This window comes from Dunckerocampus dactyliophorus, chromosome 7 (assembly GCF_027744805.1).
Source record: "Dunckerocampus dactyliophorus isolate RoL2022-P2 chromosome 7, RoL_Ddac_1.1, whole genome shotgun sequence".
Lineage (NCBI taxonomy): Eukaryota > Metazoa > Chordata > Actinopteri > Syngnathiformes > Syngnathidae > Dunckerocampus > Dunckerocampus dactyliophorus.
In genome coordinates, this window is record NC_072825.1 from 24,436,116 (window position 1) to 24,449,178 (window position 13,063).

The 13,063-nt window shown below is 41.1% G+C and overlaps 1 protein-coding gene and 1 long non-coding RNA gene across 4 annotated transcripts in view; one reads left to right on the forward strand and one right to left on the reverse strand.

Moving 5' to 3' along the window:
* The window catches only part of LOC129184704 (uncharacterized), a 28,605-nt gene that overhangs the window by 13,872 nt on the left and 1,670 nt on the right, over nt 1-13,063 (forward strand). The window contains exon 2 of the long non-coding RNA XR_008571940.1: nt 11,863-12,131. This is a non-coding gene — a long non-coding RNA (uncharacterized LOC129184704). The remainder of the gene's footprint in view (nt 1-11,862; nt 12,132-13,063) is intronic.
* Nucleotides 2,488-12,609, reverse strand: tbrg4 (transforming growth factor beta regulator 4). 3 transcript variants are annotated; one of them, XM_054780885.1, is made up of 11 exons: nt 12,435-12,609; nt 11,709-12,096; nt 11,324-11,644; nt 8,423-8,597; nt 8,016-8,173; nt 7,774-7,884; nt 4,931-5,075; nt 4,593-4,844; nt 4,381-4,492; nt 4,174-4,288; nt 2,488-3,000 (listed from the first exon to the last, which is right to left on the reverse strand). In XM_054780885.1, exons 2-11 carry the CDS (start codon nt 12,024-12,026, stop codon nt 2,899-2,901), a joined length of 1,809 nt encoding a protein of 602 aa, XP_054636860.1. In that variant the 5' UTR covers nt 12,027-12,096; nt 12,435-12,609; the 3' UTR covers nt 2,488-2,898. The 3 variants fall into 3 exon arrangements, with proteins under 3 accessions (XP_054636860.1, XP_054636859.1, XP_054636858.1); XM_054780884.1 differs by having other exon boundaries at nt 11,709-12,204; nt 12,567-12,602; XM_054780883.1 differs by having other exon boundaries at nt 2,489-3,000; nt 11,709-12,204.

Genomic DNA, 13,063 nt, shown 5'->3' on the forward strand with positions numbered 1-13,063 from the left:
TCTGACTGGATCTTAGGGAGATGATGTCAGCAGATTTCTGCGGCTCAGTGCTGCCCTCACTCATGGAGAAAGGTACTGCAAAAACAAGGCAGCCATGAAAATGTCAAACATGAAACAAAGTGGCCAAAGAGAAACTGCTAAAACGGAGCAAACCTGTATATGACTAATTATACGCTTCTGCCTTCTGCTCTTACTGCATCCCTAATGAGCCCAGCCCAAGGGCAGCTGAGCATCTGTTCTCCCCCCAGCTACCTCCTGCATATGTGGTAATGGGAACACAGAGGTAGGCTGCAACACTGAGAAGAATGATCAGCAAGGGCAGTTTCTATGGCAACCCAAAACTACCCACAACGTTGTTGTAGAGTAGAGCAGAAGTGGTTGGGTTCTTTGCTTACAGTAATTATGTCTAAGAGCCCCCTTTTTACTTGTAAGATGGATCATCCACACAAATTAGATCAAATGTCACACCACTACATGTCATTTAAGCGAGGCGGGACTCAGATGAAAAACTGATCAAAGGATAAAAGCCTGCCAAAATACACAAATAGTAGTGCCTTTCATATGTGTTAAATACACTTGCACACAGTTTTTACTGCATCACTGTTAGTTAAGGAGGATTACACAAAACCTATTTTCCATTAAATCAAATGGAGGTGTGGAAGGACTTAAATTATGTGAACCTGCAAAAAGTGTGGATCAGGAATAATCAGACCTGATTTTTTTGTGCTCATAACAGAGTAAGTTTTGTTCGTACCAGAATCAAAATTTGTGTTTATGTAACACTACATGAGAGCTCAACATGAACCAAAATTCATATCGCTTTCTTCTATTTGGAAGTTAGGGGTGTGTGGCCTGGGGGCCACTTTAGGTTTATCAATGGCCAGCAGCATATTTTGAAAATGTTAATAATTTGTTATTAATTATTAGTTATCACAATAATAACTGTTTGCATTGTCACCTACGGTATAACAGGAACGCTAAGATGTAGATGTTTTCTTCAGAAGCTTAGCATGTTCTGTATTGACCTACATTGGATTGCTTTTAGCACCTTTAAGGTACAAAATGTCTGAAAGTGGAACCTGCATCCTTTAATTTTTCTGTACGCGATCCTTGGTGTCAAAGGTTTGGAAGGACCCCCTCCTGCCCTAGAAGCATTGATTTTCTACCACTTAGCCTGTTCAGGATCACAGGTGAGCTGGAGCATTGGGTGAGGCGGGGTACATCTTTTACTGGTTGCCAGACAATGTGGGCCACATGTCATGGCCCACATTGTGTAATAATGGTGCATTAAGTAATAATGTAATACATTTTTACCTCATTATGTAATGACGGCGCATTTTGTAATTAATTGCCGTTTTTTGTAATAAAATTCTTGAACACATTTTTTACTAAATGTTGCTGCATAGCTTGTTACATATTGCAAAAGTTAGTACCAAATGGGGATGCTGCACTTCTAACAAATCTAACAATTTGGTGCATTTTGTAATAAACCATTGAAATGGTTTCCTCAGTTAGGAAAAAAAGCATTAAGCATGTCAGCTTATTTAGAATTAATTTTAAGAAACTAGTACAATATTTCTAAACTAGCATGTTGACCACACAGTCAGGAGATCGGGAAGATGTGGGTTTGAATCTTCGTTGGGTATCTCTGTGTGGAGTTTGCATGTTCTCCCCGTGCATGCGTGGGTTTTCTCCGGGTACTCCGGTTTCCTCCCACATTCCAAAAACATGCATGTTAGCTTAACTGGGCACTCTAAAATTGTCCATAGGTATGAACGTGAGTGTGAACGATTGTTTGTCTATATGTGCCCTGCCATTGGCTGGCAACCAGTCCAAGGTGTACCCCGCCTCTCGCCCGAAGTCAGCTGGGATAGGCTCCAGCATACCCGCAACCCTAGTGAGGATAAACGGCATAGAAGATGGATGGATGGATAGTACAATGTTTCATTGGTGAAGCCCAAAATCAAATGTAAATGTATTGATTATAATGGAGAATGTGTTTGCAAGCTAGAGACAAAAGCTAATATATGGCACAATTGTTCATGAAAATTAACAGTGCACTGAAATGTTGGAAGACATCCAAAATGGAAAATAATTTGCATAACAAAGCATAAGAAACACAAATACAAATGTTATGGTGAAACTATAAATAGTTGATGTATTATGTAATAAACAAATGTTGCCCTTTGTCCATACACACAATTCTATGTTTGCCTATGACACAACTGACATAGCAGGTAGTGTTTTCTCAAGCTACTGCAGCTCCGCACCGCCAAGGGGAGGCTTTCCTCATACTTTGAAAACCCCTGCTTTAGAGGCGCGTCAGTGTTTTAACTCACACTCACTCTGCTTTAATTCCATGTTTGCTAATAACAGTAGTGACGCTCCCACGCACAGACAGGCTGCTAGAGAGGCGTGTGTAAATTGTACTCGCTCTGAAAACAGTGATGATGTGATGCATGATCCATTGCTAATTCCCGGAAAGCACACGACGACACAACTAGCAATAAAATATTTTATTCCAACACAAGATGACTCCACTCACATTCATTATTACCATCCATTGAAAGCTCCTGCATAGCACATGTTGGACAATTACTTCTACTGTATAATAAAAAGTCCTTCACAGATGCAACAACTTAAAGCTTGTTGGGTTTATTTCTGACTCCACAACTCTTGCTGCCATCTCCATGGAAACAGGGAAAGCCCCACACGTTGCCACGGGAACCACAGTGAATATATATATATATTTATATATTGTGTATCGTTCTTTTTAGAGCTCCTCTGCAATGCTGCACTGCTCTGCATATGAACATGTGTTTCTATTCCCTGTGGTCCCATTTGTGTGGGAAAGCTTCGATTTAGTTGAGCCTGCAAATGTGATCAAGACTACCCGGTTCACTTGGCCATGTCCTCGGCCACAGCCTTCCACATCTTGTCCTTGAGGTACGCCAACTTTTGATGGTCCGTCTTGAGCTCCAACCACTCGTAATATGGAACCTGAATCACAAACGCGCATTTTAAGATTCAACCAACATTTTCTGAAAAAAATATGCTTCAAACGTTGCACAGAAAGTGGTAAACCTGATTCTGTCCTGGCTGCTGAGTACAATATGGCTAAAGTGGCAATCAGAACATGAAATGCACACTGCAAGGTCAGCTGCATTTAGTGTCGCTGTGAAGAATCCTTTCTCCCAGGCACACCCAGCATGTTTGGGTGCATGTTCGCCACCATGTGATCAAATTGAATGGTGAGTACACGGTTTGTTTGTTATGTAAAAAGGCGATAGTTGTTCAGCAATCTCCTCTCCTTACTGACAAAATCTGGAACAGTCTTCCAGAAGATGTGTGACACTCAAATCCAGGCTGAAAACACTTATTCAACTGTGTATATGACAACTGAAACTATTTTATCTGCACTCTTCATTTTTATGGAGTTGTATGTAATGATTAGAATGATTCTGTGTTTTATGGAGTGATTGTATGAAGTGATCTTAGCTACCCTTCTTTTCTGTTAAGCACTTCGAATCACCTCGTGTATGAATTGTGCTCTATAAATAAGCTTGCCTTGCCTTATCCAGACACTGTGCTGCCAGATGAAGCAAGCTAACAGGGCTACCATCACATGAATCAGTAGTGAAGCTGATATGCTTTGAAGGTTGATGTTTTTGTCCTTTGGAGAACATAAGCTGCAAATAGCATGCAAAATGTCATCCACAGAAACAGTAAAGCAGTCCCACACAGTCATTGTTTACAAGTGAGCTCAGGGGTGGTGACAAGTGGCGACAGGCTGTTTGCAAGTGCAGCACGTCACAGAAAAGGAGCGCTTGATTTGCTCACCTTAGCCCAGTAACACACACCACAGTATGGGTAGTCTCGCTTCATTGGAGGTTTTTTTTTTTTTTTTAAGTTATCAGATTTATCGGTATGATGTCCTCATATTGGCCTGATATCGTGCACCCTTAATATTTAGTGTCTTTATCCATTACACCATGAACTTCTTTTTACACTTGGATGTTAAAATGGGTTTATACACATTACAAGTCAAACGTCTGTAGATACTTTTGCATCCTTTTGGATGAGAAGGCGTCTCCAAACTTGTGACCGGCGCTGTATGTGTTTGATGCCTCAGCACTGACAAGCTACTTGTAACAGACAAAGAAAAGGACGTACATCCACTGTGATGAAGCCAGCCAGCTGCAGGTGTCGCTTCATCATGCTAAACCTCCCCAGTAGGTCTTTACTCTTAGAGCCAAAGTTGGGGAATTCCCAAGTCAAGAAAGCGATCCTGAACACAACATAGAAAGGAAAGTGACTTTGGGGTAATGAAGGCTTAAAGATGCAAGGTGTAAAACCTAAATAAAGTAGGACTGGACTCACCGTCGTGACCCTTCAGGTAACGTCTGCTGTCCTCCTCCACTAAGAAGATGAGGAGCTTTCATCTTAGATAATTCAATGGGCTTGATGTCACAGTCTATTACCACCTCACCCTCTAGAGTAGAAAGACATAAGTTCATACACTATATGGATAAAGATATTGGGACACCACTGAAGTCAATACAAATGACTGTCTAATGACTTGTCCCCCTTACCAATAGTCCATCCATATACGGTGCTGACCCCAGTGCGATGCATCTCTTTCCTCCCACCCACGAAAGTGTGCAAAGCCTCTCTCAGGCTGCTCTGCAGTGGGGAAAGTGAGGAGGTACTGGCTGTAGCAGGCAGAGCGTTCATGATGGATGAGGTAGCTGCAGGCTCTGACGATTCGGGATGCTCTAAGTGCAGCGTGGCAGCGAGGTGGAGGAGCTTTAGTCGGTAGTTCTCCACTCGAGCAGGACTGCCCTCTGTTTAAGGGGTAAGGAAAATGAGAACGTCACATTTACAGCACCTGAAATGTACTCGTGGCCCTCAGTTATGATGCGCTTCTGACCCGAGAGCTTTGCGATATGTTCCTGCTGCATGAGGGGGGTTAGATAGTGAGGCCTGGCTTGCTGCAGCACACACAGCGACCATGCAACATCTGTCTTCAGGAAAGGCTCCAGGCCTGAGAGGGAGTCCTCCATCACAGGATGAACCTGAACACAACATGAATTCACGTTATGGAAAAGTGTTTTGGTGGAGAATAGCATGTCATGTCAACCCCAATATAGAATTACTTAAGGCTCAAGATAGCACCGGAGGAGGGGGGCCAAGTTGTGACTACGCAGAAGAATAATCCAGGCTTTGCTGTTCATTTAAACCTCAATTTGTGACGTCATCTAGCTAGAGTTGACTGTGTTAGCCGACTGTTAGCAGTATGGAGAGTGCAGTGACTGGCATGAGCTGCTGTGGCTGACAGCAGCTCCTGTGTGAATGTTCCCTGCATATGTATTCTCTGCTTGTCAATAAAGCTATTGAAGGGCATCGAGAGTCTGTCCTTAACCCAAAACAGCAGCATTTCATGAGTATTCTACACTGTTGAGACAATACCCACCGCAGGAAGTATGCTGTCAATGCTAATGTGTGAGTCTATGTTATGTCTTTCTTATATCTAAGATCCAGGTTTTATTTTTGTGTCTACTATGTTGGGTCATATGAGTGTAAAGGTGATTACAGGTGTGTTATGTCTAGAGAGTTCTAATAATGCAAAAAATTGTATTTCGAAGGTCATAAACAGGATTTTTATGCTATAACTACAAAATATTGCATTTATAAAGAAGGAATCCTAATTTACGGAAATTCACTCATCACAGTCGGATCTGGAACCGATAAACCCCGATAAAGAAGGGAATACTGGATACATAATTTTGTAAACAGGCTAAAACCAATCCAATAATGATATGCTCAGAGGTTAAATATATTTACAGAAAAAACAGCCTTCATCTGGAGCTTTGTGTAATATCTTACAGAGAGTATAATTCGTATCTACAGGTAAACTTTTCTCAATTTTTGCTGTTTTTTTTCCTGTTTAATTGTATTTTTTTTAGAATATGCCACGGGCCAATAAAAGAAAGCAAGCTGCGTCCAGATGGGAACAGATCACTGGGTGAAACTATGTAATACACTAGGCACACCTACATGTGGCGCTGTAAACAGACTCGCAGGCGAAACCATGTGACACACCAAACTATAAAAGAAAAAAGAACGCATGCGCAACGCATACGACAAAGTGGAATTACTCCTGTGAGTCATTTTGGAATATAATACAACAAAATATCAGGAGAATGTCGACTGGGGTGAGTCATGCCAGTCCAAATATTCACATATTATTTTGGCTTGTCGTCAAAGCTCACCTCTGGTCACGTGACGGCGACAGGTCGCTGACGTCAGAGTTTTCAAAATTTAGCGCATTTGCTTGTCTACACGGAAACGACAAGCCGGCGTTTTCAGATTTTGCCACTCTGGGAGCCGTTGTCAAAAAACTACAGTTTCAGGGCACAGAGAACGCTGTTTCAGTGTGGATGAAAGGCTGAAACGATAAAATACTTTGCTGTTTTGACCTGAAAACGTTTCCGTGTGGATAGCCCCTAATACTAAGACAGGAGCAACATGAAATTGAAAGAATACCGAGCTACCATCCACCAGTATGAGCCTGGAGTTTGTTTTTCAGCTCGTGATTATAACGTCGCTGGTTGGTGTGTGCTAGCATAGCATGAATGAACTTGAGGTTGTGCACTGAACAAATGTGCACATTAGCACTCAGTAACATCGCCAAACCTTATGTTTATGCATTCCCACATAGTATCAGCATTTAGGGCTAAATATGAGGTGAAAGAAAAATATTGTATAGTACTGCATCTGTGCAGCCTGTGAGAAGGTTAGCACATGCACACAACTATGGTGCATTCAAGGACAGCAGAACAAATTGGAAGGGTCGTCGCTCTCCAAAACACAATGAAACAAAGCAACATAAACATGCAAGAACTGCGATTTCTAACTAAATTGTTTTTTTGAATAACATAACGGCCCATATTTCCCAAACTGATATGTATTTACACACAACTCCATGTCGTTATTTACTAATTTTAAGTGTTTTTTTTTTTTTTTTTAAACACTGTGCCTCAAAATGATTCGCCTGTTTGCCGCCTGGTGGTCAGGGATGGATGGATGGATGATCGACTTCTAGGAAATGATCAATTCATTGTTATTTTGATATTACTTCATGAGGGATGGGATGATCTTCTAATAATATATCAAGAATGTTCTGAACTGATGTTTCAATGCCAGTGTTGTACTGAGTAGGACAATGACGCCCAGAGAAGTCATGCTGTAGGTTAGCTGTAGCACAACTTCCTATAGCTAACATCACTGTGTCTTCTTTCAACAGATAACTATGGGTAGTTTAGACTAAATCAACAGAAGCCTGTGCTTGTTGCGACCAAGTAGTGCACTCAATTTTGCCTCATTTGCTTCAAGACATGATTAATCAACAGTTAATTCCACCCAATAGATTATTTCCCAACGACCAACTAATCGATGCTCATGCACATGTCTAATCTGCAGGGTAATAAACGTGGTCAGTGGGCATGTTGTTGCAATAAAAATGTTTGGTGCCACTTTACGATAAGGCTACCCTTCCAAAGGGTTTGTAAGAACTTAATACACTCTTTATGAAGCAATAATAAAAACATAAGTAGATAGTACAGTGCTGCCACATAGATATGACGCTATTGCAATGTTGCTATTATGATTAGGACTTATAGCAACTCATTGCAGCTGTATAAAGTCATTAATAACCAATTTATGAAGCAGTTCTACAGCCTTTATAAATGTTTACTCTATCCTGGCTCGTACCTTGTCAAAGAACTTTTCTCCTTTGCTAGGCTGGAAGCCCAGTCTGGCAAACGTCATGAGCAGGTTACACAGCTGCAGAATGCTGTACTTCTTACTGTGCGCCACATAGTGCTGGGAAGGAGGGAAAACAAACAAAGCACGCAGCAAAAATCTCAGTCCAGTTTAGCTAGCAAGCATGTAAAAAACTATCATCTTTAAGAGTTTTCTGTCTGTGCTTTTCCGTGTGAAATAGAAGGACTGACCTCTGCAAAGGCCTCAAAGAGCGGGATGTGAAGCCATTTGAGGAAGCCCAGGGACTTTGCAAAGCGGGTGACATCGCTAGACGTCAGTTCAGAGACTCTGGGCATCAACTCTGAGGCCATTCGCTGAAATACTTGAGACTGGTGGAAACTCAGCTTCCCTAGAGAAACACAAATGATGTTTTTGCACAGAAACAGATATTCATTCCAAATGGCCGAGGAAAAAGATAAAACAGACACACAGTTGCACAGCCTGGTTATGCACACTATAACGTCTATCGAAACTGAAACCAGCTACCAACAGCTCTCTGTATGATGTAATGCAGTTGTACACCAAACTACAACCACAATAAGAAAGCGGTACATGAGTACCTCTCACAAAATGCAGAGAATGCGAGTGTTATAATTACCATATGCAAAGCCCATATGCAGTATTAGTGAGGTGGTGAATTCTGATGACGGCCTTTGTAGCAGATGGTAGGACAGAGCGCGGAGTAGGGGCACAGATCTGCGGCCCATGGTAGCTAAAGACACGCACACTTTGCAAATTCCCTCCGCTGAAAAGCTTTCGGCAAGCTCCAAAGCCTAGAAGGAGAAATAAGAGAAGGATTAACATAAAGTGGGGGAGAGCATTTATTTACTGCTTATATGAATTATTCCATTTTGTGTTATTTGTTTTTGTTTTGTTGTATTGTTGCATGTGTGGCACTTTCTATCATGTTTTTAAAAAGTGCTATATCCAGTGGAACCTTGGTTAGTGTCATTCATTCTTTCAACAAGGTCCAACTCTAACTGAATCCATTTTTCACGTAAGAAATAATGTGAATCCAATTACTCCGACGAAGAAAGCCAAAAATGTTAACACAAAACACATTTTTATAGTTTTACAATTATATTTTTAAATCCAGAAAACAAATTGAAATGCATGTAAATACATAGAAATGATGACTGAAAGCGATACATCAACACTTAAGGTTTCTTTTACCTTCACCGAAGACGTGATTCTTGACATGACTGTTCCCAAAGACACGATGTGGCAGCGAGATCAGCACTGTCCTCTTTAACACCACCTTCTTGTTTTGCCATGTGTCATTTCTTGAGTTCAACAGTGTTTCTCACCTCAACAACCCAAAATGGAGCCAAAGAAAGTTGCAAGTGCCAGCATTTTGATAGAGAAGGTGAGAAACACTACTGACTTCAAGAAATAACTCATGACAACACAGGAAGGTGTTGATCTTGCTGCCACACCGTGTCTTTGGGAACAGTCACGTCAAGAATCACGTCTTCAGTGAAGGTAAAAGGAGCCTTAAATGTTCATTTATCGGTTTGGGTTAAGGTTAGTTTGTCATTTATATGCATTTAGAATTATTTTATGCATGGGAAACAATAATTGTAAAACTATAAAAACGTCTTTTGTGTTAACATTTTTGAGAGTCAACCGCTGATGATATCACAGACGGGCCGAGGTAACTTCTGGTTCTGGTTGTCATTTTGGTAAGCTAGCAAAGAATGCAAACAAGGACGTTTGTAATAAAAATACATGAAGAACACATAAGGTCTCACGCAGTGTATTACTAACACGACAAGGCACGCACCATATTCTACACTAACCAGAACATGTACGCAAACCAAGGCAAAATTTTGGTGTACATTTTTGCTAACCGAGGTGAACGCGGTTCCACTGTAGCTATTATTTACTTAACTGTAGAGAGCGCCAGGCTTGTTTTATGGTTAAGGCCTTTTTTTGGTAGAAATGCATTTTTAATTTTTAGTTTTTTTGTTTTTTTTTTAATCAATTTAATTCAAATGATAAAGTAAAACATACACTGGCACACCCATTCAATTACATAGATTTTTAAAATGTACAAACTTAGCTGGTTTAAAAATACAAAAATCAAACAATGACTGTAATATTAGATGTGTTCAGGTCTTTCATCGGTTTGGTTTTCTTGGTTTATTGCAAACTACTTCAACTTTGCAAATTACCAGAATTTTCAATGAATGTTGACTAATTTGGAATTTTCTATGAAGGTTGAATAATATGGAATGCAACTATATTTACTCAACTGAAGAGAGTACCGTGCTTCTTTTAGGGGTTTGGAGATCTTATATTTATGCAAATGTATTTTTAGAATATTGTTTAACAAATGAATATTGTAAAAAAAAATGGGCCGCACGGTGGTCTAGTGGTTAGCATGTTGGCCACACAGTCACCGTCTGGAGATCTGGGTTTGATTCTCCCTCGGGCATTTCTGTGTGGAGTTTGCATGTTCTCCCCGTGCGTGCGTGGGTTTTCTCCGGGTACTCCGGTTTCCTCCCACATTCCAAAAACATGTTATTTTAATTGGAGACGCTAAACTGTCCATAGGTATGAATGTGAGTGTGAATGGTTGTTTGTCTATATGTGCCCTGCCATTGGCTGGCGACCAGTCCAGGGTGTACCCCACCTGTCACCCAAAGTCAGCTGGGATAGGCTCCAGCATGCCACGACCCTAACGAGGCGGCATAGAAAATGGATGGATGGATCTTGTAAAAAATACTACATTTGTATTTTTTTCCAGAAATAATGATGTAAATGAAATACAATATGTACTATCATACATTGTGTTACAGCTATATTATTATTAAATAACATATTCATATTGATTAGAATGTTTTAAAGCCTCCATCACCTTCTTTCATATCATTTTTCTGCCCACTACTCGGCTATGTTTGTCCTACATGGAATAACTCCATAATAAAAGCTTTCCGTTTATGTTCTCGCTGTTTATATTATTGAACCCTTTTTTTTAATATAAATTTAATTCAGGGACTGATAATTCAAGTAATATTTACAGCTGCACTCCAAGTTATTCAACCCTCGTTGTAAATTGCATTGATTTTCAAAATGTACAAATGTATTTTAATATCTGGCCAGTTAATAAAAAAGTTATATTAGATTTGAAGATGGCATCTATTAGAGTGGAGGAGAGAAGACAGCATTTCAAAATACGGAGGAAAATATACTTGTATTCTTTATGGCTTCATAAATGACTTATTAAACTGACGTGCTGCTGTATTACAACTTGAGTTTGTTGTTTACATTCAGTCATTTTCTACCAATGATTCTTTTGAGAGTCAGGATGACCTAGAGCCTATCCCAGCTGGCTTTGGGTAAAAGGCAGGGGTACACCCTGGACTGGTCACCAGTCAATCACAGGACACACACCCGTTCACACTTAAGGGCAATTTCGAGTCTCCATGTACTGTATGTTTTGGACCTGCTTCAGTTTTTCTCGTAAAATGTGATGATGTGATGACACAACTCGTACCTTGTCTTCTAGCCTGTCCATCAACGTAGGCGACATGTATTGTCCTTTGGAGATGAGTGCGCTGACAGTTTTGGCATCAGAGATTTCAGTCCAGCGTAGTTCCAACTGTTTTAGCGCAGCGTTCACGATAGCCACATCCTGCTGCCCCTTTCTGCCTGTCCCCCACTCGGCCAGGAAGGCTACCTGCTTGTAGTTTAGCCTACGGATTCGCCACATGACCTCTGTTTGGATAGAACCCAAAACCGGATCATTGTTGGGGACGCCGATAACCCAGAGCGCTCGCAAGACAGACACAAGGGTGCTGTTCCATACGGTTGGTGTCTGGAAAAGAAACGACTTTCATGAGTAATTCTTTGATGCATCTTACTGCCTAGAACATCCTTACGTGGTCTGTTATAGTATCCATTATGTCCCGCAGCCTTGGATCCATCCCAGAAGAAGTGTTCTGGTGAAACTTGCTCTGCGTCCTCTGCATCAACTTAGTCCAAGCCAACAGAGTACTGGCAGCTTGATTAGCATTTCCTCCATGTTGTTCCCAGGCTCTCAAGATTTCCTCTGGTGCAGTCGCCTTCTCCACCATCTCGTCCAGCTGCGTGCGAGTCGGCACACTTGGGAACGCATCATCTTTTGCCATCAGCCTGCCCTCACAGAACGACCTCGTGGAGACCAACGCACAGTACTGAGTCCTCTGAAGCTCAACCATCTTGGCTGCTGACGGAGACGGGCGGGCAGCTCGAGTCTGAGAGGAGACCCGAGCAATGAGGCGGGCATACCTGCCCAAGAAACGAGTGGCCATCAGGGTGAAGAGGTGAGGCAGCAGCAGGTGGGAGGAGAGAATGTTGTCAATGTTCAGCAGTCCAAGGCACCATTCCACATTAAACCTGAGATCACAATGGACAACACAATGATTCTACAGCAGTATAACACTGCACACAGACTACAGACTTCAGTCTTTGTTGCCATCACCAAAATTCAGCATTCGCTCTTAGTTACTGTGATAAACATCATTAGGAGCACATATAACACATCTTGTCCCACTGTGACATGTAGTTTTCAAAGCAGGACGCGCAAAAGGCTGCGGCATAGCTGTCACGTAACGTGAAATGCTGACCTTGTGGCGGAGAGGAAGAGCTCTCAAATCGGCACTTTTGACTCTTTGCAAAACAACAGCCGTCCGCTACCAGGCGCAGCACCATCGGCTGTCACAAAAAGGCACAACTCATATGAAAAATTAATTACATACTTTTTAAAAGCGCTTCACATGGAATAGTGTGCCGAGAGGAGGTTGTCGCAGGAAAATGACGTATAAGAAAGTACATACGTCACCTTCAGACGCGCGTGTAGTTAGAAAAAAGTAGCTCTTCATTTTTTTTTGTTTTAATCAATTATTTTGACAGATATTCTTTTACTTGACCAACTGTCATAACATGAGTATTTTTAATAATTATAAAAAAGGTGTTCTTCTGTTGAACATTGCTGGTCGGCTAACGAGTACACGAGTAATACCGCCCCCTGCAGGACTGGAGTACTGTATTTAGTTACTTTGTGGGAATGAATTTTTAATTAAATACATTTGCTGTTTTTCGTTTATTTTCTAATAAAACATTATTTTACACACTTTGTATAAATATTTTAGTGGAGTAGCAACCAGCTTTAAGGCAATTTTGTGTGAAATTACGATAATATTGCATGTACTGTCAGCCCCTCTCAAAAAAAAATCCAAACATAAATCAACATTTG

Bases quoted from the DNA above. Each gene is read 5' to 3' on its own strand.
- tbrg4 (XM_054780884.1), bottom strand. From the start codon at position 12,119: ATGGCCACTCGTTTCTTGGGCAGGTATGCCCGCCTCATTGCTCGGGTC. The intron at 5,076-7,773 runs GTACGAGCCAGG...TGTTGTGTTCAG, and splicing joins GAGAAAAGTTCTTTGACAAG to GTTCATCCTGTGATGGAGGA. The intron at 4,845-4,930 runs GTCAGAAGCGCA...CCCCTTAAACAG, and splicing joins ACATATCGCAAAGCTCTCGG to AGGGCAGTCCTGCTCGAGTG.